Source organism: Cervus elaphus, chromosome 11 (assembly GCF_910594005.1).
Source record: "Cervus elaphus chromosome 11, mCerEla1.1, whole genome shotgun sequence".
NCBI lineage: Eukaryota > Metazoa > Chordata > Mammalia > Artiodactyla > Cervidae > Cervus > Cervus elaphus.
In genome coordinates this window covers 20,529,511-20,553,652 of record NC_057825.1, presented here as the reverse complement: position 1 = coordinate 20,553,652, position 24,142 = coordinate 20,529,511, and the positions used below count along the sequence as shown (strand labels likewise).

The 24,142-nt window shown below is 46.9% G+C and overlaps 1 protein-coding gene across 2 annotated transcripts in view; it reads right to left on the bottom strand.

Annotated features, from left to right (window-relative positions):
- The window catches only part of LPIN1 (lipin 1), a 125,626-nt gene that overhangs the window by 76,032 nt on the left and 25,452 nt on the right, over positions 1-24,142 (bottom strand). For both annotated transcript variants that reach the window (XM_043917095.1, XM_043917096.1), the window contains exon 2: positions 17,945-18,001. In XM_043917095.1, coding sequence (XP_043773030.1) covers positions 17,945-18,001 — 57 coding nt within the window. The remainder of the gene's footprint in view (positions 1-17,944; positions 18,002-24,142) is intronic.

The following is a 24,142-nucleotide window of genomic DNA, read 5'->3' as shown; positions in this document are numbered from 1 at the left end:
TAAATGTTTTCATGCGTGCTAAGTTGCTTTGGTTGTGTCTGACTCTTTGCAACCCTGTGGACTGGAGCCCTCCAGGCTCCTCTGTCCATAGAATTCTCCAAGCAAGAATACAGGAGTAGGTTTCCATGCCCTCCTCCAGGGGATCTTCCCAACCCAGGGATTGAACCCACATCTCTTAAGTCTCCTGCATTGGCAGGCAGGTTCTTTACCACTAGCATCGCCTGGAAAGCCCTGGACTAAAAGTTTATATCCCCCCAAATTTATGTGTTGAAGCTGTAACTCCCATATTGATGGCAATTGGGATGCAGAGGTAATTAGGTTTAAAGATGAGGTAATGAAGGTGGACCCTCACCAGAAACCTGGACGCCAAAGCTAAACATAGTGATCCATCCTCTGACCTCAGCTAGGGAAGCTGGCTCCAGAATAAAATCAGGCTCCTATAAGAAGATGCTACACAACCTGTTACGGCGCTGTGGGCTCAGGGCCAACCACAGGGTCACTGCTCAGCTGATAGAGTTTTCAGCTGATAGACCTTTGCACCCAGTTAAGATAAAATCTATGATGCTAACTTATATAAGCCTTTGTCAGCTCTAAACAATTAGGAAAGCAGAAGAGGACTGGATTTGCCAACAGCTTATAATATGTGTTAACATGCAGCATTTATGTACTGCTTGTCAATAGCCGTTCACATTGGCATCTTGCTTGTTTCCTGGAGTCTAACCACAACATCTTTAATTGTTGACCTAGAATCTGGGCTTGGTTGTGGAAAGTCACTCTATACTCTGAGGACTCCAAGTCTTTGCTAGTGTGGTTCAGTGGTAAAGAATCTGCCGGCGATTGCAGGAGACGCAGATTCAACCCCTGGGTGGCAAAGATCCCCTGCATAAGGAAATAGCAATCTACTCCAGTATTCTTCCCTGGGAAATCCCATGGACAGAGGACACTGGAGGGCCACAGTCCATGAGGTCCCCCAAAAGAGTCGGACACGACTTAGTAACTAAGCAACAACAACAAAGCAGTGTTTACCACGAAAACTTGTCACAGAGTAGAATCACCTGGAGAACTGTTAAAACTCTCTATGCCCAGACAAGCATTGACATCAATTAGCCACAGTCTCCGGGGGCAGGACAGAGGCATCGGTTTATCACAGAGGCTCCACTGTACAGTCACATCTGAAAACCAGTGTTCTAAGCGTCCACTTCCCTTCATCCTGTACCCTGGCCAGCTGCCCTCTCTCTCAAAGCACACCCTCTCCTCTACCAGTGCCCTGTTCCAAGGGTCGACAAAAAATTTATATTTCTTCTAAATGTCCATATAAACCAATTCAAAGTAGAGTGAGTGTGTGTGTGGAACATGATACACTAAAGGAGCCAGGGATTCCAGAAGTGGGCCTTGAACTGCGGCAGATTTCTGTATCTCACTCTCTTTCCACTTCCTTAACTCTGCCCCTTCTCTTCTCCCAACTGCTTCCTCCCAGAATCCCTCCCTCATCAGTCTGGCCACACGTGGCTCCCCAGGTAGCTCTTTCCTTCCCATGACCGCCTACCTCGGTTCCCCTAACTCCAAAATGTCAACAGAGAAACCGGATTGATTCAGCTCATCTTCTCAACCTACAATCCAAAGTCTTAGGTGACCAACATCCTAGAAATGACCACCCTTACTGGCCTGTCCCTGTCTAGAGCCTCCCAGTGCAGCTCACGTCCCCTTTCCCAGCACCTAGTGTACCCCAGACGCAGAGCTCCACATTGCAGGAGACAGCACGGTGATCAGACTCGGAGCCTTCCTTGCAGGCCTCCTCAAGTCTGTCAGATATCCAACACTTGATGCAGGAAGCACTGAGGGAGGAGGAACAGAGAAGACAAGATCAAGCCTGACGGGAGACCCCAGGGCAAGGGGCTCCACCCTGCACTCTGATCCCCACCTTACTGCTTGCTAATCATGTGACCTGGGAAAGGGATATTTGACCTCTCTGACCCTCAGTTTTCTTTTCTACTGACTTGGGGTAAAGCGTCTGATTCACAGGGCTGCTGGACTTATCTCAAGTGTTTAGTGCATTGTACTGTATCCGTGCAATGTCTGACACAACGTAGATAGTTCACTCCGGTGAGTTTTATGTTAGCAATGATAATTACTATTATTGTTATTTATTTATGAACACTTAGGAGCCTGTTAAAGAATGCAGTTATCAGGTTTGGGCCTTCAGGATGGGGAAAACGCCTAACACAGGGAGAGTGGGTGAGAGGAGGCCTTTCAGGCTGAGGACAAGCAGGTGGAAAGACCCCTGGGAAGGGAACGGGGAGCTCAGTGCCTCAAATGGGGGGGGGGTCACCTCCCCAGTTTGGATGCAAGAATGAATTCATACCCTCCTTCTCTCTTCCGTGGTGTCCAGTGCATGCTGGGCCCACAGGTGGTCTCAGACAATGTGTGAAATGAATGATTTCATTTCACACATTGGCTGAACTGGTAGTCCAGGAAGGGGATTAACCACTCTGGAGAGTTAAAGTCAATTTCCTGAATTAAGGCACATGTTCCTTTGTGCTTAGGAGAGTTAAATTCAGTTTTCGCTTAGCCCAAAGCAGAACCTTAACGTCACACCTGAGTGTAACAACACGCACCTACAAGGAGCATCCGTATCCACCTCCTTTGGTGTCCGTGGGCACTCTGCCTCACTCACCTCTGGCCTCTCTCTCCGTCCTCGCCCCTTCCTTCTTGTGGAAGGAAGTACAGAGGTGTGACTCCTCTTCAGTGTGACAGTCAATACAAATCAAGGAAAAGATTCCATCTTCCCCGATGCAATAAGGAAGATCCTGCCTGCTCCTCCCCACCTTTTCTTAGAGCTTTTACTATGTGACCCTTCGTATATATTCTTTCTCTGCCCCTCTGAGATGCAAGTAAATCTTTTTTTAAAGATCTAGATAAGCTTCTGGGCACCTGTAGGAATCAAATGTTCAAAGAACCTGGCAGCCACCTCTTGGAAATGAGAACTGGAAGTTTGTACCCCTGTCTCCCAGCCTCTCTGGGAGGGCAGGCGCCTAACTCTGACAGGTGTCATGCCTCAATCCATGGTGCAAAACCAGCTCTTATCACAAAGGTACTAGAGGTTTCATTATTCCTTTAGATAAAGGCAATAAGCTAAAACAGATGATCACTCCATTACCACGTGAGCTGTGTGTGACAAATAGTCCATCAAGTCCTCTTACGAGGGCTACTGTCATTTAACTTGAGAACATATAACCAGCCTGACGAGACGAAGGAGTGAAATCCTTCATGTCTCTGTAGTCTCTACTGGCTGGCCTGGTTTAATGCTTATTCAGTAATCACACTCTTTTCTTTCTCGTCTCCCTTTGTGGAGAGGTTCTCTGGGCTCGGAGGAGATTTGTTCTTCATGGTGTGTCCCAGCAGCCTGGCTGTCCTCGGGATGTGGGCCTTCCCTGCCCCAGGTTCCCTGAGCCAAGGCTGGGAAGCTTGCAAGTGTGACGTGACTAAGGTTAACTCACGAGAGAAACTCTGGTCACACGCCAAGTTGTGTCACTGTCGTCTCTCCCTCAATCTGCGAGTTGTCTCTCAAAACATGCTGGTTAGGAGTCTGAAGGATCCAAGGATCCATAAAAAAAAAAAATCTAGGCACTCGATGTGGAAACAGTCATACCTTCACTACCTTCTAAATCCAACGCAGCAGTGTTCTTTGATTGTGAATGTCGGCAACAAAACAACAGAATCCACAGTACCTGTAACTGACACCATCACCACAAACAACAAATCACAGATATTTTCATGTCACATCAAAGTTATTGCCGATATTGAGAAACGTCCTGGACACTCATTACTATTTTAAAACTGTGGTTGCTATTCTATCTGCAGCTCAGAGACAGGAGGACCAAGGCAACTTGACCCCGGAGAACCAAGGACAGGAGGTTGCTTCCTCTGGAACTTAGTCAAAAGCAACAGAGAAGGCCTCCCTCCACCGCTTCACACTGCCAAGCTCACAGGAACAACAGGAGGGTCACAAGAACACCAGGGAGAGGAAACCTAACAGGCCAAGGAACCCTCTCCGAGGTCCAGTGCAAAGGGAAGATCTAAAGCTAAGAGGCAGGGAGGTGAACCCACCGGCACCCTGAAAGGCAAGGTGTGCCCGCAGGAACGTGAAGGGTTCAATGCGCGGAGGGCAACCACAGCAGCAAGGAACTTCAAACCCAGCCCAGCTTCTACCCAGGTTAACTCACACCCCCACACTAAGGGCCTGCCATGAGGAAAAGTGGGTCCGTTTCCGGAGATAAGAACAATTTGTAAGTTTCTATAGTTCTACTGAGATGTCCAGCTTTCAAGAAAAAATTAGGAGGCAAAGGAAGAGGCAAGATAACACCCTTGCCTCCTGCCCTCAATCTTTCCCAGACCCTGATGTTAACCATTAAAAAACATAGAACAATTAGCTCAGTTCTTCCTGATTAATGAAATATCTAAGTCAATGTGAAAGTAAGTAATTTAGAATTATGGTTAGAGTGAGAATTTGCCTCCTGCAAAAAGAAAAACAGTGCCTCACATGGCACCTCAAATGGCCCTTTAAACTGAAGGCCCTGGAGAACCCGTGAACAGTTTATAAGCAGGGAACGAAATGTTATGAAACCTCCATTTTATGGAAGTGAATCCTGCCAGGGTGGGCCATGCAGGATGGCAGTGGGCCAGGCGGCAGGAGACAGCGGAAGTAGCCGGCTTCTGGCATGGCCTGGATATCCGGTTCTGGGGTCAAGTGATGATCAGGCACCGGTTGCCATGGAAAATGGATGGAGGGACAACAAGTTTCCAAATGCCTCAGCTTTTGAGTTCAGGGACCCATGCCGATCCTCCCAAGCTCCTGGAGGGGTGTGGGCAGTGCCTCTGCAGGCCGTGAAGTCTTGACCCCAAACTGTGAAATGTGAGCTCTTGGAGCTTCCCTGAAGCTGAAGGTAGAAAACCTTCTTTTTTTCGTGGAGGTAGAAAAATGGACTTTTGCTTTCGCAATCATCATGAAAGAAGGGCAAGAGACCAGGGAGAAACAGTGCTTTAGGAGCTGTGCTGAGCTGTGTTCACCTGTCCCCCACCCTTGGCTGGGGCCCTCGTGTGGGCATCTGTCTACACGAGCTGGCTTTGTGGGGAGGACATGACTGAGCGACTTCACTTTCACTTTTCACTTTGAGCATTGGAGAAGGAAATGGCAACCCACTCTAGTGTTCTTGCCTGGAGAATCCCACGGACGGCGGAGCCTGGTGGGCTGCCGTCTATGGGGTCACACAGAGTCGGACACGACTGAAGCGACTTAGCAGCAGCAGCAGCCTGGCTGCCACAATGTCCCAATCAGAAACATAACAAGACCAAGAAAATACCCACTATCTTAAAATCTCAGTGAAAGTGCACGTCCCCGTAAATATTTGTGTGCTGCTGGTGGTTCACGATTAGCTTGCCCTGAGTGTCTCAAGACACCTCTAATCTGTAGCCTACAGGAAGGGGAGGAGCAGGGAGCCCAGAGGGGTTGGAGGGCAAAGGCAAAGGTCACCTACTTTACAGGGGCGCTGTGGGCTCGGCTTGGGTCCCGGTTTGGGAATCGAAGTTCCTGTCCCTATTGTCTCGTCCTTCTAACAGGAATTAGACTCTGGAGGTTTCTGTTCGGTGCCAACTTGCAGAACTCCCTGAAAATACACTTAGTATCACAGGCCCGCACGTACATCTAAATGGCATTTCCTTTGCATTTCCCCATGTTAATGAGACAAAAATATTGGAAAACTGTTTGTATAAATTCAAATTTTACATACAGGCACCACAGTTTACCCTTCTTCAAGGAACTCTACCAGTAGGCGATCAACGACACTAAGCAGATGAGGAGTCCTGGGTTTAACAGCCCAGAGCAAACCACAGAAGGTCACAGAAGGGAGAACTGAGACCCCCCAAGAGTCTTGTAACAGGGCTCTCACGTCCCCACACCTCAGCACTGGGTCCACTCTTCAGTGGGTTCTGTGCCTGAGAAGGCAGCGTGGGGAACGGCTGGACGTGTCGCCTGCGGACTAGCACCTGGTCATGTCCACCCTCCCTCCTGCCTTTTACCTTCGCTGCAGGCAGAAAGCCTCGTCTTTTCCTCTTGGAGGGCATGTCGTCAGGACCCTGTTCCACTTCCGTTAGCTTCATATGGAGGTCCCTGCTCGTGGGAACATTGGCCCCCGGGTCAATTTTCCTCTTTCTCCCAGCTTTCTGGTTCCCAGCAGGCCAGGCCACTGCTTACCGGCTGTTGTTAGGACAGGCATGGCGGCCGCCCCACCCCTGTCTCGCCCTTCTCTCTCTTTCCTCCCGATCTTGCCCCTCAGCCCCCCTCCTCCCCTCCCATGTCCTCTCCTTGTCCATCGTCCTTTCACCTGCACCCTCTGCAAAGACCCCAGGGAAAGCTCATTGTTGGGTGGCAGGATTGTGACAGCCCCGCTGGGGTTATGATGTCAGAGAAGACAGGGAAGGCTCAGTAAGCCAACCGATTGGAGCTGGTCAGAGGCCGGCGCTGGTCCAGAACGGACCTGACAGACACTAGCAGTGATAGAACAGTGATAGAACAACAGGGGTGATTGCAGCAGGACATGACCAAATTCTCCCATGACATCGGATTTTGCTTGGCTGAATTCTATGTTCACAGAAAGCTAACTAGAAGAGGCTTTCAATTCATTTTTAATTCACTCCAACTAAGTGAGAAAAAACCATTAAGGGAGGAATTACCTTATCCATTTCTTATAGAGCACGAAAATTTGGTGTTATTTATAAAGTATACTGGGCTTCCCAGGTAGTACTAGTGATAAAGAACCCACCTGCCAAGGCAGGAAACATAAGAGACACAGGTTTGATCCCTGGATTGGGAAGATCCCCTGGAGGAGGGCAGGCAACCCACTCCAGTATTCTTGCCTGGAGGATCCCATGGACGGGGGAGCCTGGCAGGCTACGGTCCATAGGTTTGCAAAGAGGCAGACATAACTGAAGCGATTTAGCACACACATGTAAAGTATACTAGTAAGAGATTTCCATCATAGAACTTGCTTCAGAAAAAGCATCAATTCTAAAACGTTTAGGCTATATAGGAACCCTTTGAGATGCCTAAGTGATAGACAAAAATGATGAGTGATTACAGGCTACAACTGTTTACCTATTATCCAACTAAAAACTAGTTTTTAAATGGTGATAAACTAGAAAGTTATTGTACTGTTAGAATAGAATCCTTTAAAATATGACAACACTGTTAGATGAGCATCAGAAGTCTTTGCTCTGGTGTGACCCTGTGAATCCAAGCTTTCAGCTGAATATCAAGGACCAACCACTTTGTGCCCCTGTTGGCTCAGTCTCTGCATCGATACCTAGGATTACAGTGGGGTTGTTTTCTCGTAAGCAGTTTCCTTAGGCATGACCAGAATGTGGTGGTTTAGTCGCTAAGTCGTGTCTGACTCTTGCGACCCCATCGACTATAGCCCTTCAGGTTCCTCTGTCCATGGGATTCTCCAGGCAAGAACACTGGAGTGGGTTGCCATTTCCTTCTCCAGGGGGTCTTCCCAACCCAGGATTCGAACCCGGGTCTCCTGCACTGCAGGCAGATTCTTTACTGACTGAGCTCCAAGGGAAGCCTACCAGCTTGCCTACCAGCAATGCCTACCAGCAAATGTTAGACATCAGAGAAGGTAAAACTTGAAAATACTGGTTCACAAACCTGGAAATACTGGTTCACAAACCATGGGCCTTCTCACTCTTTAGGGAAATCCACAGTTAGAACCAGAGGTGGTCTTCCAGATGTAACACCCAGCTTACCCCCTCCCACATTGTCTTTGGACGGTGTTTTTGAATCTTGATGGAAAAGTTGCATGTGTAAGACCAACTCTTACAAGGAAGAGAATGCTTCCTTTCATCTCTAGCTCAGAGTGGCTTGAGTAGATTGGTGGTTAACCCACTCCAGTGTTCTTGCCTGGAGAACTCCATGGACAGAGGAGCCTGGTGGGCTACAGTCCGTAGGGTCGCAAAGAGTTGGACACGACTGAGTGACTAACACTGTAGAGTCCTAAAAAGCATGTTCTGCTGTCAAAATTCTGGGAAGTAGGTTCTGGTAACTGCATGGGATTTGTACATTGCTCTGTGCACTGGTCACTAGGCAACCCAGCACCTCTGGGTAATCGTGTGTAAATGTACCATGTCTGTCGCATATAAGAGAATGCTATTCGAAGCAGTGTATCTAAACTTTGTACAAATCATTTCAACCAAATACAAGGCTCTTCTGTAGTCTCTCCAGATCTTGTCAACCCAGCCTTACCAAACTTTAGAGGCTAAGAAAATATTAACTTGTTTCTTGTGAGTCTCATCTTTAAAAGTTTACTCTTTGCTATTGAGACGTGAAGTCAGCATACTCATGGCCATGAGATTCCAGCCTGTGTGCCCCTCTGCGAGCCTCAGGAGAAGAAGACCCCAAAGGTTCGCATTTCCCCCCACTCTGGGGTATTGGGCTGCACAGGTAGATGACTGACAGCCCAAAAGAAAGGAAATCATTTTCCCTGGCTTTCTCTGCAGGTCACACCACACTCACAAAACCACATTTGGTGCCGACCTCCGTGCTTGAGAGATATAAGGGTGGCCCGGAAGGAATGAGCTAGCATGAAAGGCGAGGCCAAACCACTCTCTAAGTATAATGACCAAAGCTGCTTAAATTGCAAAAGAAAACCCAGTGAAGGGAATGGGAGATGGAGAAATAGTGACCTGATGAGAGGAAAGGATCATATTTGTCTGTAGATTCCAAACCATCTGAAGGATGGGAGTAGGTGGATCTGTGATCATGATAAAAGGAACCCACGGTGAAAGGTCAGGCCTCTGCGGAGAGGCTCCTCTGCGCCTGGAGCCTGGGGGCTCCCCGCTGGACCCCCACTAGGAGCAGGGCTGTAGAGACAGATCCAGAGTGAACAGCTGGATCTTTTGTGTGACCGGGTTGAGGCGGCTCAGCTTCATGGTCCCACCAGAACAACCTGCAGAGGAGTGGGAGTCTGTGCAGAGGTGGGCAGTTGGGTTCGGCATGCTTCCACCTGATTCTGTGATGCCTGGATTGAATTAGCTGCTCCACCTCCCTCTGCCCTCCAAAGAGGATGACCTGGTTCTAGCGAAGCTCTCCATTGGGTGAAATGGAGAAGGTCCCTGAGGCTTCCCCCTGAGGACAGAAGGGACAGGGGCACCTCTGCCTAAAGGGACTCTGAGAGTAAGCAGGTTCTAAAAGCTAATTTTGAGTTTTAGATCTCCCCCTGGTCCAGCCCTCAGGCTCCCCAAAGGGAACATATCCCCACCCCCGCTGCCCCCCCAAGCTCATCACAAAATCTGACCTGGGACTCTGTGATTTTTCCTCCCAGAACAGCGAGGATGTAAGCCCAGTAAAAATATCCCACATGTCTTTCTGGAAACAGGTGTCTTAGACAAGGTGTGGTTCTGGGGACCCGGAGATCTAGGTCATTGTCTATGTTCTGCCACTTACAGGATCCTGCCTAGGTCACCTCAGTCTCCATGATGGAGAAAGAGAGGAAGTGGGAATAGAGGACCATCTGCTCTGACCTGTCATTTACATGTCTATGCTGTGACTTCATGGGGACAGACAGCCTCACATCATCACGACTGTCTGATCCCCCAACACACACAGTGCGGTAACTGTCAGTCTGGGGCCCATGCCCCCATTCCAGGGCATCTCCATTCATTTCAGAGGATATTGAGGTAGCTTCAGATGGAATAACTGTGAATTCTCTTTCATTTTAGAATATCACATCTCCCTCCCCCGCCACCCCATGTTCTCCTCTCCTGTCTCCCTCCCTGGGGGATGTGTAAGCAAAGGCTTGGGCATAACTAACCTAAAGAGAGGAAATTCTGAGCCGAGCAGGGCATACTCAAGACAAAGAATGAGTTGGGAGTTTCTTGAATTTCCATCGGGAAGCAGGGAGTGGGGGCTGGGCAGACCAGGGTTTATCTGGGCCCCAACACTGCTCAGTTTCAATTCTCTCTACCGTTCCCTGCCCTGTAGCAGTGAATATACCGCAGTACGGTCTTGCTCCACTGATGCTCAACTTAGCTGCGGTGTCCTCAGGAGACCCAGAGACAGCTGGATCAGCCAGAGAGCATCTGGATGGGGAGTGGTTCTCTGACAGACAGGCACCTGCTTCTCCAGCATCAGACATCTGACGGACTGTCTGGGGCCCAGTTTCTCTGCCTTCACCATTTCTCCATGCAGTCTAGGCTCCAGATGCACAAGTCCTTGTGTTTGTCCTGTTCCCTCCCACCACAGGGCCTTTGCACATGCTGCTGCCTCTACATGGAATCCTCTCCGCCTTCTTCACCGGGTTAACCACTGCTCATTCTTCATCCTTAGTTCAAGCATCACTAACCTACCCAATGATGTCAGTTCTCCCTGTTAGACACTTGCATTGCTCTGCAAATCTTTCATCTAGGGTACTGATCAAGTTTAAATGTTCCATTTGTGTGTGCAATGATTGTAAAATCTCTCCCCCAGCAGACAGACTCTATAGGAGGGAAAAGACTATTTCTGTTTTAAGGATCTAGTACCATTTCTGGTGTTTAATCAGTGTTCAATAAATATTTTGGAATGTATGCTTAATTGTCACATGGGGTCATAATGCCCAGTTGCAAATATATGTTCATCCTGATGAAAATTTACTAGGCATGCACTGGTGTTAAAGATACCGGTGCCCTTATGAATGAGGCAGGAGAAAAGTCACAAAAGATACACCCATTTATGCAACTAGCCATTTCTGAGTGCTTATCCTGTATCAGGTACAGTGGGGACGTTAACAATTAAGAGACACCACTGACCTTGAAGAGCTCACGATCAAGTTGATACATAGTGTGTCCCGCAAGAGAAGACAAGGACACACAATTCAGGACAGGATGCCCATCGGGTGGGAGAAGGAATTGATAAGAGGGAGGATTGGGAATACACGCTATAAAACCTAAGCGTTTACTGAATAGGAAATGATCCTTCTCGGTAAGATTCTAATTAAATACATTATTGTGGGATCTGATTGTGCTAGTGCCTGGCACTGATCCATTTTGGACAAGAGTTACAGAGCGGGGCTGTCGTGATTCAGGCTAAGAGACGCAATCGGCTGTAAGATACCTGCAGAGATTTCTAGATAGGAACACAGTGAACGTCATCAGACAAGTTTAGAACAGTTCTGGTAATGATGCTGGACAAGGAAGAAAATCCTGGGTCAAGATGGCAGGTAAACCAGAATGAACACAGGCGTTTATTTTCCCTTTACTTCCAGATGTTGTTGGTCAGTCACTGAGTCGTGTTCCACTCTTTGTGACCCCATGAAGTACAGCACACCAGGCTCCTCTGGCCTCCACTATCTCCCAGAGTTTGCTCAAATTCACATCCATTGAGTTTACAATGCTATCTAACCATTTTATCTTCTGCCACCCTCTTCTCCTTTTGCCTTCAATCTTTCCCAGCACCAGAGTCTTTTCCAGTGAGTTATCTCTTTACATCAGGTGGCCAAAGCGTTGGAGCTTCAGCTTCAGCAACAGACCTTCCAATGAATATTCAGGGTTGACTTCCTTTAGGATTGACTGGCTTGTACTTCCAGATACCTCATCTCTTTAGATTTCAAGGGAACTTCAGAACTTACAATTTCACAACCGTGAAGAGAGGACCATCTCCCGTGGAAAAGACGTTTAATCAAATTTGGAATGTGGAAGCAAAGGGAAGGGTTGAGTAAAGAAATAACACGGAGCAAGTTATAACCTGGAATGCCCACAAAGGGGCTCCAGCGGAGGGCAGAGCTACCTGCCCATGAGAACCTCAAAGCGGGGCCAGAGCCAGAACCACGTGATCCCTTGGGTAACACCTCCCTGACTGTTTATTCCAGAGCGAACCCCAGCAATGGGAGCTTCCAGGCAACCTTCCTACTCCATCCATGTTAAAGAAAAACAGTCAACTGCTAGTCACCAGATATTTGAGGAAACTGCAATCTGAAAGAAAAAGAACGACAGACAGGGGGAGACCTGACTACAGAAGAAGTAAAAAATAATTAAGGGAACAGAAGAGAAATTAATAGGAAGAAATTCCCAAATTTGAAGCTAGGTGAGATCGGGGAGGTTATTTCATACATAAAGCGAAAATAGAAGAATGCTGTGAAAGAGGAAAAAAAACAGAGGACAAAAAGGAATCTGTTAAAGGAAATTCTTGATTGCCAAAAATAATCATGAGGAAAATAGAAGGTTAAGTTAATGAAATCTACCAATCATAAGCCAAAAAGTTGGGCTTTTGATAGGGGAGGAGAACTTCACTGGTCTCCAGTCACCACTCTTTTGTTTTCCATTTCCCTTTAATCTGTTGAAATATCTCAGCTGCTGATATTCATTAGCTGGCAAGTGTGTTGTGCACCAGGACAATACAGACTCATGCTCCAAGTTCGGAGCAGAATGAATGGGACACAATCCGCTGCTGAGGCTTCAGGATACAAAGGGTTAACCGATATCCAGAAGCTTCCGGATAGAAGATAATAAGTCATCCAGGAAGAAACAAAAGTCAGACTGGCATAGAGGTAATATTGGTTTTTAGAAGTCAAAGAAACAATGCATTCAAAATTCTGTGAAAAATTAATATCAACCTCAAATTCTCATTCCAACCAAACTATCAGATTTGTGAAGCCAAATTAAAAAAGAAATTCAGACACACAAGGAGGGAAAAACTCCTCTGCTATCCCCCTTTTCTGGGAGATCACATGAAAATGAATTCCGATTTGCTTATTTCTAAAGAGTAAACTAAGAAAAGAGGAAAATAAGGATCTGGGGTAAGGGAGGTGTAATGAGAGCCTCCCTGGAGGACAGCTCTAGTGGAGGACTGAGCAAACAGCAAGCGAGGTCTCCTGGAGTGAGAGGTTAGCCAAGGGAAAAAGGGCTTCTACACAGAGAGCTTGGAAAAAATCAGGGAACCTGACACAGGTACTAAATGCAAGGAACAAATGAAAAGAACTACACTACAGAATAAATGAAAAGAAAAACACTACGTTGTTTAAGAACAAAGTCTCTGGAGCTAGGTGTGGGTCTGAATTCTAACCCTGCCCCTTTTCAGCTGTGTGACCTTGAGTGAGTGGCTCAACCCCTCTGTGCTCATTTTTCTCATCTCTCAATTGGAGATAAAAATAAGACCAACTTATAGATCTGTTGTAAGGAAGTAAATGACTTAATATTTGTAATGCTCTTAGGAAAAAACCTATCACTTGTTCCATATACGGTTTGTTAAATAAATAAGAAATAAGTAAGAAAACCAAAGTGCTATATGAAAATCATGGTCATCCAAATAAATTAGTAAATAGATCCCAGTTAAAACAAGTTAATGGACTTAAAGAAGGTGATAGTTTCCAAGTGACAGACTGAAGTAAAAGCTTATTGGTGTGCGTGCAGTGGGGAGGACAGGCAGGGACTGGGAAGCATATATTTTTCCTGCTAACAAGGAAAAAGGCAAACATAACTTCCAGGAAAAACACACCCCCTGCCTAAGAAAAACTCCATGTGTAAAAAAGAGAGTCTAAACAGGATAGGAATATACACAAATCAAAGAGTATGAGAAAGGAGAATGCATTTACATACGATACTCTGTGAGAATCAGCTAGATTCTCCTCTCTCAGTATACAGGATAAGGTGCAAGCAGATAGAGAAGTGGTTGGGGTAGGAACCTGGAACTATGGCTTCAGCTGTGAGCCAGCATTTCCAAGTTGATTTTTTAGAAACTAGGTACATGAAGCACTTTGACAAAATATTTCAAAAATTAATTTAAATCTAACCAAAGTCACTTCCTCCCCATGCAAAACATGCTGTCCACCCTAAAATCCTGTCCTTTGTCAGACCTGAAGACAAGAAAGAAAAACAATAAGCAAAACACAGCTCCAAGAACTGTGCCAGGAACATCTAGAATTCTGGGAATTGTTGCTTTTGTTAGGAACGGTGCAATCAAAGCACAGTTTGGCCAAGAGGGAGGCTTCATGTGACGAATTGTACCATGTTCCCTCGTCCAAGTTAGACAGTTTACGTAGTTTGGGTGGACATTTCATTGCTCAATTCTCCCTCCAGAATTCAGGGCCTATTGCCTTGAATGAACCTTTCTTTGTCGGGGGGGAGGATAGACGTGCTTCTGTGTATCTGGGGCAGGAGGAGGTTTCTGCATCCCATTGCCAGATTCTTCAAACTGAGAGCAGGACCCCTCAGGGAAGCCTGCCCTCAAACATTCCTTGGGTCGGTGAGAATTCATCGCTGGCTTCTCTGTACTAAGCAACCCACATGGACCTCCATCATGGCACATGTCACAAAGTCTTGTCACTGCGTCGTTTCTTATGCCTCTCTCTCCTCTGCCAGTTGGTGAGCCCTTCAAGCCAAAGACCAACCACAACACACTCATCACTATACCTTGTACCTCGCACATTTATCTATACAATAATTAGGAGACAGAGACAAGGGCAGGGACAGAGACCGACAGGCAGAGACAGAGATCTTGAGTCCTACTATCTGCCCCATTGTATTCTCCCTTCATTTTGGGTTTTTCTCATCACTAAGCATTCTTGGCATTTATGAACCTTTTGTCTAAGGATAACAACATACCAAAAATTTACCAAAAGCAGTCATAATAGAGGTTCTGACTGAAAACCCACCTACATGAGCTCACCCACCTCCCCATGCCATACACACTCCTGGGTGATTCTGTCCCCCTTGGAGACTTCGGTGACACTGTTCTGCTGTTGACCCACAGTTCAGTATCTCCAGTCCTGACCTTGCTCTCGGCTCCAGACTGTTCATCCAGCCACCTCCTGCACACCTCCATTTGGGCAGTCCTCCAAGCACTTCAACTCAACTGAGCTAACGGCCACTTGCTAAAGGGTCTCCCTGCCTCCAACTCCACCGCATGTCTGCCCTGTAACAGGCTGCAGATCTGACTTAGCACTGTCTGCTTAAGTCTCTTCCATGCTAACCCTTCCTGCATTACCTTTCCTTGTAGGGTAAAGGCCAACTCCTTAGAACAGCAAGTGAGCCCCACCCCCCATCATCGACACTGCTTTCCCCTCTGCACTCTCATTTCCCACTCCTCTCTCACTCTTTCAACTGTATGACCCAGTTCTTACCTCCATGCCTGGCTAACTTAGACCTCTTTCAAGACCATGCATAAGACTCACTTTCTCTTGGAAGCATTTTTCTGAATTGCTTCTAAACTCTCCACCCAACCCAAGCTGAGTTACAAGCCCGTCTTCTCTTCCACGGGCTTCCCTGGTGGCCCATTGATGAAGAATACATCTGCCAATGCTGACGATGCAGGAGATGCAGGTTCGATCCCTGGGTTGGGAAGACCCCCTGGAGGAGGAAATGGCAACCCACTCCAGTATTCTTGCCTGGAGAGTCCCATGGAGAGGGGAAGACTGTTGGGCTATAGTCCATGAGTTGGCAAAGAGTGGGACATGACTGAGCAACTAAGCGAAAACATACACACACACTTCTCTTCTATATGATGCCTGGTGGTTAACAGTGAGCACTCTATGTTCACAATGAGATGAACTCCCAATATACCAAAGGAAATAAAGCTCAGAGAAGTTAGGGAACTTGCTCAATACCACACATACTCTAAAAGTGGCAAATGTCACCAAAACTTTGCTCTCCTAATTCAGTTCTCCTGCATAGACAGTTCAGATTTTCTGTAATTTCACCCTTAAAGCAGAAACTTCACATTCCCTGTCCATGGCTTCTTGTCTTGTTAGTTCATGAGCTCTGTGAAGGTCCAGTAGAAGGTCTGACAGTGAGGCCCAACTGATGCCTCTCCTTGACCGCCTCTCTTGTAACCATGGCCATTGCCCAGACCATGGACTGGGGCCTGGGCCTGGAAACCTGGTGGCCATGGGCTCCAGCCCCCAGGTCTGGAGAATGGAATTTGGCCATGGAAAATGGCAGCCTCAGACCACCTCATGATGGCCAGCCCCCACGGCTACCCACAGGCAGAGCAGCTCACTTACCAGGACATCCTGCCCCTTCTTTCCTCCATAGAGGATGGCTCCCCTCACTCCAGGCTCAACTGCCACTAACTGCCCACCCCACTCAGGATTCCTGGCCTCTGATTGGGCCCAGTCCCTGCCAATCCACTTGGAAATAGAACCTGTGCTTTTCCCAGCATTCCCAGGGCCAGGATTTTCTCAGGAGCCTTCTTCACTCACTTAACTGGAGTCTCTGGGTTCATGTATGAAGATACGCTCTGGCTGGCCCTGCACTGGCCTCCTGGGTCCTCTGCAAATCCTCCTGGTCCACTCTCTGACCAGAGTCTCTCCCAGACTGAGCTCTTTGAGAGCAAGACCAAGTGTTACTTTTATTCTATATCCCTAAAACTTAGCACAGGCCACAGTCGAGACAAATGACTATTGAGGCTTTATTAATTCCTCCCTGTGTGTGCATGCTAAGTCGCTTCAGTTGTATCCAGCTCTTTGTGACCCTAAGGACTGTAGCCTGCCAGGCTCCTCCAGCCATGGGATTCTACAGGCAAGAATACTGGAGTGGGTTGCCATGCCCTCTTCCAGGGGATCTTCCTAACACAAGGATCAAACCTGCATCTCTTCTGTCTCACGCATTGGCAGGCAGGTTCTTTACCACTAATACCACCTGGGAAGCCCACTTCCTTCTACTCTAGGAATTCCAAAAGCCTTTTCTTGAGGCCCCTCCACCTGCAGTGTATTCCCTCAAGTCTCTTCTCCACAGGAGAGAATCTCAGGTTTAAAATCTACTGGGCAGAGCAAGTTGTAGGAAATTACTGAAGCTTAAAGTCTGGTCCAGGGCAACGTGCAGGTGATTTGCAGGTACTGTGAGAAAGGAGCCAGGATGTAGATGGACCACTGCCAGTTATGCTTCAACAAAATACGCCTCCCCCCAAACTACAGAGGCTCAACAAGTCAGACTCATGAGCAGAACGTGGAAGCTGGCGTGGGCATGCAGACAAGGGTGGTGCTGGCCCTCAGGCTGCTGAACATGGGGACAAGGGAGACCCTGAAAGAGCAGAGAGCAAAGGCAGAGCCAAGGCTTGGGGACCAGGCATGGGGCGGTGACCAAACGGACCAATGGGTGCAGGAAGGAGAGGCAGAATCTGCAGGAGGACTCTGAGGGGTTTAGCAGCAGCTGCAAGGGCTTTTATTAATGTGATGGACATCTGACCATCTATCAGGGGCAAATAAATAGCCTGAACTTGATATGAACCTTTTCCTGTTAGCACTAGGGAGCCATCAAATGCTTTTTAATCAGGGAGGTGATAAAATCAGATCTATGACAAGCTCCAGGTCCACCTATGTTGCTGCAAATGGCATTACTTCATTCTTTTTAATGGCTGAATAATCTTCTCTTGTACATATGTACCACGTCTTCTTTATCTATTCCTCTGCCAATGGACATTTAGGTTGCTTCCATGTCTTGGCTACTTCAAATAGTGCTGCAGTGAGCATTGGGGTGCATGCACCCTATTGGATCCAGTCTGCTCAATGTTATGTGGCAGCCTGGATGGGAGGAGGGTTTGGGGGAAAATGCATACATGAGAATGTATGGCTGAGTGTCTTTATTGTATACCTGAAACTCTCACAGCATTTGTTAATCAGCTATACTCTAATATAAAATAGAAAGTTAAAAACAAAACAAAAATCAGATCTATGCCCGAGAGAAGATGGCTCACAGGCAGAAGAGATTAGAAACTAGCCAAAATGTTCTGGGCTTCAACTGGGGCTCATCAAATCTTTAGAAAGGGCTACAGAGCAACTCTGAAAGCATTGGGGGAGTGGTAGAGTCCTGATTTGGGGACTGCGTGTATCTGTAGCAATAAACCAATTGGTCAAAGAGTATTTTCTCTCATCTGGAAATGTTAAAGTATCATTAGGACATTCATAGCAGCTCCACTCACATTAATGTTTGAGGACCAGACATTTCGAATCCATCCAGGGTCTCTCATTATTGGAATCTGGAAAACAAAAACATTAGAAAAAAATTCATGGTGATGTTCTGAAATTACTGGTAGCATTTGCACAACCTCGTGAATGTACTAAAAACTACTGAACTGTATGCTTTAACGTGGTGAATTTTATGGTATGTGAATTATGTCTCAATAAAAAAAGAAACCGAGGACTTCCCTAGTGGTCTCATGGCTAAGACTCCACGCTCCCAATGGAGGGGGCCCAGGTTCGATCCCTGGTCAGGGAACTAGATCCCACAAGCTGCAACTAAGACCTGGCACAGCCAAATAAATATATTTTTAAATAAATAAACAAAAATAAAAAAGGAAATTGAATAAGAAGAAGGATGTGGTGAGGTTTTTTCCCCCGTGTGCTCAGTTAGAGGATGGGGTTTGGTAAGAAAGGACACTACGTGAGGTCGTAAATCTCTCTCTCTTTTCTTCATCATCTTCATCCTCCCAAAGCACATGGATGTACTGGGGAAACTTCAGGAGATAAAGCAGCATGGAGAAATGACAGGATGTGGAATCTGAAGGCACACTTTCATGGGCTTCTTCTACTATGTCTTGGCTATAGGGCTGCACAGGGCTAGTTCTAATCTTATCTGTATAATGGACATAACGATAACTTCAGAATGGACAGGTGCGTTGTCAGGAGCATTAACAGAGTCCATTCAGGCGACGGGGCACCACCTCACACACAGATGAGCTGTTGAGACTGTTGATGTGAAATTATCCAAGCAAGTAGGACCCGCACCGTCTGCTTTTCCCACGGGGGCCCCAGTTAGAGCTCCTAGTCTAAGGGGCATGTCAAGTTTTCATGGGCCTTAAATTATCTGTTAAGTTGTACTTACAAACACCTGCATTCTGAATTCAGTTGCAGCAGTCCAGAATCAACCACCCTTGAAGGCCCTCACCCCTGTTCCCCTCATCCTGTCATCCCCCTGTCCTGTCCCCTACCTACTATTCACCTGAGGCATTTAGCTTTTCCAGCTTGCATTGTTGACAGGCTGATCATGAATGGTGTTGCTTCACCTCCTGGTTTATTGAGTTTCTGGGGCCAAGTATTTTGCTAGGTAGTGGGAACACAGAGATGAGTAAAATATAAATCTTTTCCTTTGAGTCATTCATGATCCGTGGACTGTGTTAGTCGCTCAGTTGTGTCCTACACTTCGCAACCCCACGAACTGTAGCCCGCCAGGGTTCTCTGTCCATGGAATTCTCCAGGCAAGAACACTGGAGTGAATTGCCATTCCCTTTCCCAGAGGGCCTTCCCAACCCAGGGATTGAACCCCAGTCTCTTGCCTTGCAGGCAGATTCTTTACCGTTTGAGCTACAGGGAAATCTATGATAGCTACAGAAAAGTCTATCATTCAGGATCTAGTGGGAGAGAATGGGCAGGAAGACGTGTAGAAAAGGTTTCCATGGCTAGGGCCACCATCAAGACACAGCTGGGGTCAGGTGGGAGCACAGATTGGGGGTGGGGAAGGGAGCCAACAGTTTGCCTGTGGGATATATCAAGGAGGTTCCATGCCGTCCTCAGAAGGTGACATCTGCGCTGCTTCTGAAGGGCGAGTGGGGTTCTCAGAGGAGAGAGGAAGGGGAGAGTCCATCCCAAGCAGAGAAGAGGTTGTGTTCAAGGAAACAGAGGCAACACACATATGTTTGGGGAACAGCCAGGGGCGCTCATGACTGGAGAACATTCCATCATGTGCAAGTGACATGGAGGGGTCTGGGATGGTCTGTGGTCAGGAGACATGGATAGTGTGGGGCTATTTAGAAAAAATTGTTGTGCCGCCCCCTTAAACCAAATTTTTTGCAGAAGCCTGTATATAAGTAGAAGGGGAACTCTATGGTCATTTCAGGGAAGAGGACTGGAGTCCCCAGTCTTGGCTGCAGAACCCTGGCTTCAGAGAATATGGGGTTTGTTTTGATTTTTGTTTTTTTGGCCATACCATACAACATGTGGGACCTTAGTCCCCTCACTAGGGTTTGAACCTTTGCCCTGTTGCACTGGAAGTGAGGAGTCCTAACCACTGGACCATTAGGGAAGTCCCCAGAGAACACGATTTGAGAGCAATCACTGTACACAATGGGGGATACTGAGGGATAGGATGGTCAGACCTGTGTTTTACGGAATCGCTCTGACGGGTGTGTTGGAGGCAGAGAAGCACATTTAAAGGTTTTTTTTCGTTTGTTTTTTGACTGAGCCACATGGCTTACAGGATCTTAGGTCCCAGCCAGAGACTGAACTCACTCACGTCCTCGGCAGTGGGGTCTTCCCAGGTGGCTCAGTGTTAAAGAATCTGCCTGCCAATGCAGTATACGCAGGAGATGTGAATTCAATCCCTGGGTCAAGAAGACCCACTGGAGGAGGAAACAGCAACTTGTTCCAGTGTTGTTGACAGGATAATCCCATGGACAGGAGAGCCTGGTGGGCTACAGTCCATGGGGTTGCAAAGAATCAGACATGATTGAGCGATCGAGCACGCACGCATGCCCCGGCAGTGAAAGCTTAGAGTCCTAACCACTGGACCACCAGGGAATTTCTGAGGTTTTGGGGGTTTTTTTTGTTTGTTTGTTTTTTAAGATGATTCTAGCAAAAGGTGACCAGGGTGTGAAGGCAGGTGGTGACAGGGTGGGGATTGAAGAGAAAGGGGCGGCTGTGAGTCCTGCCTATGGGAGAGGCTCCCAGACTTGGTGAGAGACTCAGACTGGTCAGGTGAGTGAAGAGGGAGATTCTGTGGATGACAGAAGTTTCTGGCCTGGGTGACCAGGTAGGTGACATTGTCATTAAGTAATGAGGGAAATTGGAAGGATAAATTTGGAGAGGACTACTTGAGTATTCTGAAACATCTGGAATAAAAAGGACAGAGCTTCCTCTAAGAGAGAAATGGGGAAGGAGCCAGATGTGACTTAGTGATTTGACCCAAGTCCAGACTCTGGTTGGGAAAGTGGGACAAGGCAATTGGTTTCTTCATCTATAAATTGCTTAATATAGTAACTGTTTCAGTCCTGGTTTCAACTGATCAATGCACTTGAAATGCTTCTTGAAATCCAGCTACCACCTCCACTTCATCTCCTGTGGATTATCACAGCACGTGGCAAAAAACCATACCCCTTGGATTCAGATGTTCTGTGCCATCCGACTCAGATTCCTCAAGGGCACAAACATAGTCACATGTCCACCAGCACCAGTCGGGTACAATAGTTGCACTGATTTTACACTCATGAGGCAGGTTAGGAAGGCTGGGAGCAGTTTAATTCACAGTGCTTGCATTTGACCCCGATTACAAAGGAAGTTTCAAGTTAGATACCAGGTACATATTTTTACTACCATGAGAGCAATGATTCCGATCCCCCAAGAGTTTGGTTTGATTTCAAAGATTAAATATAAATACAAGAACACCAAAAATGGTGAACCGGTGTATTTCAACAATAGTTTCTCTTAAAGTTAAGAAGAAAATTATCTCATTCCACCCCCACAGCTGTTTGTTGTCATTCAAAATTCTAACACAAAATTTGAAGCCCAACCTGTGGACCCTGGGCACCAAGCAGTTAGCAACCATGGGGGAAGCCAGAAATGAACTTGGGTTTGAACCCCCATTCTCCCACTAAGAACTGTATGGCCTTTAGGGAGGAATTTAACCTCTTAAGCCCCAATCTTCCCGTCTGTAAAAAGAAGTGAACAATAAGAGAACAATAGAATAGTTCTGGCACTGATGTAAGAAGGAAAAGAGATAACACTGTATAAAACAGTAATGCACAGATGTTAGCTGCTAATCCTGGATGATGATCATAACGTGGGAGACTGGATGTCAGGAGCAGGCAAACGTCTTCTGAACAGCTGGTTTGCTTTCCCCTTATTCACACCATGAAGCGTGTGATTGCTCAGTTCCTTCCTTAGGCACTGGGGGCCAGAGCCACACTTCCACTTCCACGCTTCTCCTTGTAAATGAGCCAAACTCTATCACATTCACATTTGTGTTAGCCTCCTTCTTGGCTCTATCTTTTTTTTTTTTTTTTTTGCCTCTACCTCCATTTCCCTTTTCTTCCTTAATTTAAATGTATGTAACCACCATGGGCTGGCTGTTCATGTCCACCTCACCCTGCTTAAAATTCAAATCTGAAGCCCTAATCCCCGATAGGATGTTCTGTGGAGGGAGGGCTTTGGCAGGTAATAAGGTCATAAGGGTGAGCCCTTGCAATGGAATTAGTGCCCTTAAAAAGAGACAGGAGAGAAATGAGCTCTCTCTGCCCTGTAAGGGTACATTAGGAAGGTTGCCATCTACAAGCCAGGGGCAGGGCTCCCACTGAAGCAAACTCTGCTGGCACCCAAACCTTGGACTTCAGCCTCCAGAACTATGAGACTTAAACTTCTGTTGTTTAAGCCACCCAGTATGTGGTATTTTTGCAGTAACAGCCTGAGCTGATCAAGACAGAAATTCTGTTATGTTTTGAACCATCTTTTGTCCTTTGATATATACAGTAATAGATATGAAAGGACAGGTCGATAGCTAGATAGATATAGAACTTGAGAAAATGGTTTGGAGAATGGACATAGTAAATATAGACAGAATAATAGATAGGAGATAGACATGTTTCTACTCTTTTCGTTTATGCTGTGTTGATTTGCTGCTCACTTGGCTGGATGGCATCACCAACTCGATGGGCATGAGTTTGAGTAGACTCCAGGGGTTTGTGATGGCCAGGGAGGCCTGGCGTGCTGCGATTCATGGGGTCACAAACAGTCGGACACGACTGAGCGACTGAACTGAACTGAACTGAACTGACTACATTAATTCATTAATTGTCATGTAGTAGAGAGCACCTGAAATAGAAACCAAAGGGCAGAATTACACTAGGTGATTCTCAAGGGCTCTTTATCTCCAAAATTCTATAAGCTTAAATGCACGTGCCTGCCCATGTCATGATTCCAATGCCATGCCTCCTGTCTTCCACAGCTCAGCCCCCTCTGTCAGCACGACTCAAAATAAGGGAAGAGGGTAAGGAAGGGTTTCCCCTGTGGTAGGAGATGGGTGAAGAGGAGGACACTATCGGCAGTGCTGGAATGGGACCCCGTCAGCCTCTAACCTGGGTCTCCCGGGTTCCTTAGAAGAGTGTAGAAATGGAAAGAAGATCTGTAGTCAAGAGAACTGGATCTAAGCCCTGGTTATAATACTTAACTAATGCTTCATCCTAGGTAGGTCACTTCATGTCTCAGAAATTCAGTTTCTTCAACTACAACACAAGGTTAGTAACACTTCCTCCATCTTCAAAGCTCTGGAGGGCAGGTCAGGTGCCTCTGAGATTTCATGTCTCTGACCCATTCTCTGAGTTCATGGGATTACACCAGTCCCACGTGGATAATCCAGGATAATCTCCCTATTTTAAGGTCAGTGATGAGTAATCTTAATTCCATCTGCAACCTTAATTCTTTTCTGCCATGCAATTAACATATTCACAGTTTCTGGGGATCAGGACACGGACACCTGTAGGGGAGGCGTCACTATTCTGCCTCCTAATGGGACTGCCCCCATTTCCTCTTGCCGCTCTATGGTTCATTCTCCGTGCTATAGCCAAGGCGAGCTTCTTGAAACACAATCTGGTCATTTAATCTCCATGAGTAAAATCATTCAAGTCAATATATAAAATGTATCAAGTGGTAAAGAATCTGCCTGCCAATTCAGGAAACACAGGCAAGAGACTTGAGTTCAATTCCTGGGATGAGAAGATCCCCTGGTGAAGGAAATGGCAACTCACTCCAGTATTCTTGCCCAGGAAAGAAAGAGGAGCCTGGTGGGCTACCATCCATGGGGTTGCAAAAGAGTGGGACACGAATGAGTATATACAATTTTTAAACTCTTTCTTAACATGATGAACGAAGTTTCTACCCATCGGTCCAGTCTCACCTCCCACCTGCACCCTTTGATCTCTGACCCACTCACACTGGGCTTTTCCATCTTTCCTATTCAATAGATTCCATCCAGCCACAGGGCCTGGGCATATGCTGTTTCCTCTGCCCAAGACACATTTCAACTTGTGATCCGCTACGGATCCCCCAGACCACACCAAGTGTCATCTCAAAGAAATGGTTCCTGGCCTCCTTAACAGCGGTTCCATTCTGACTGCACTCCTTGATCGCTCACC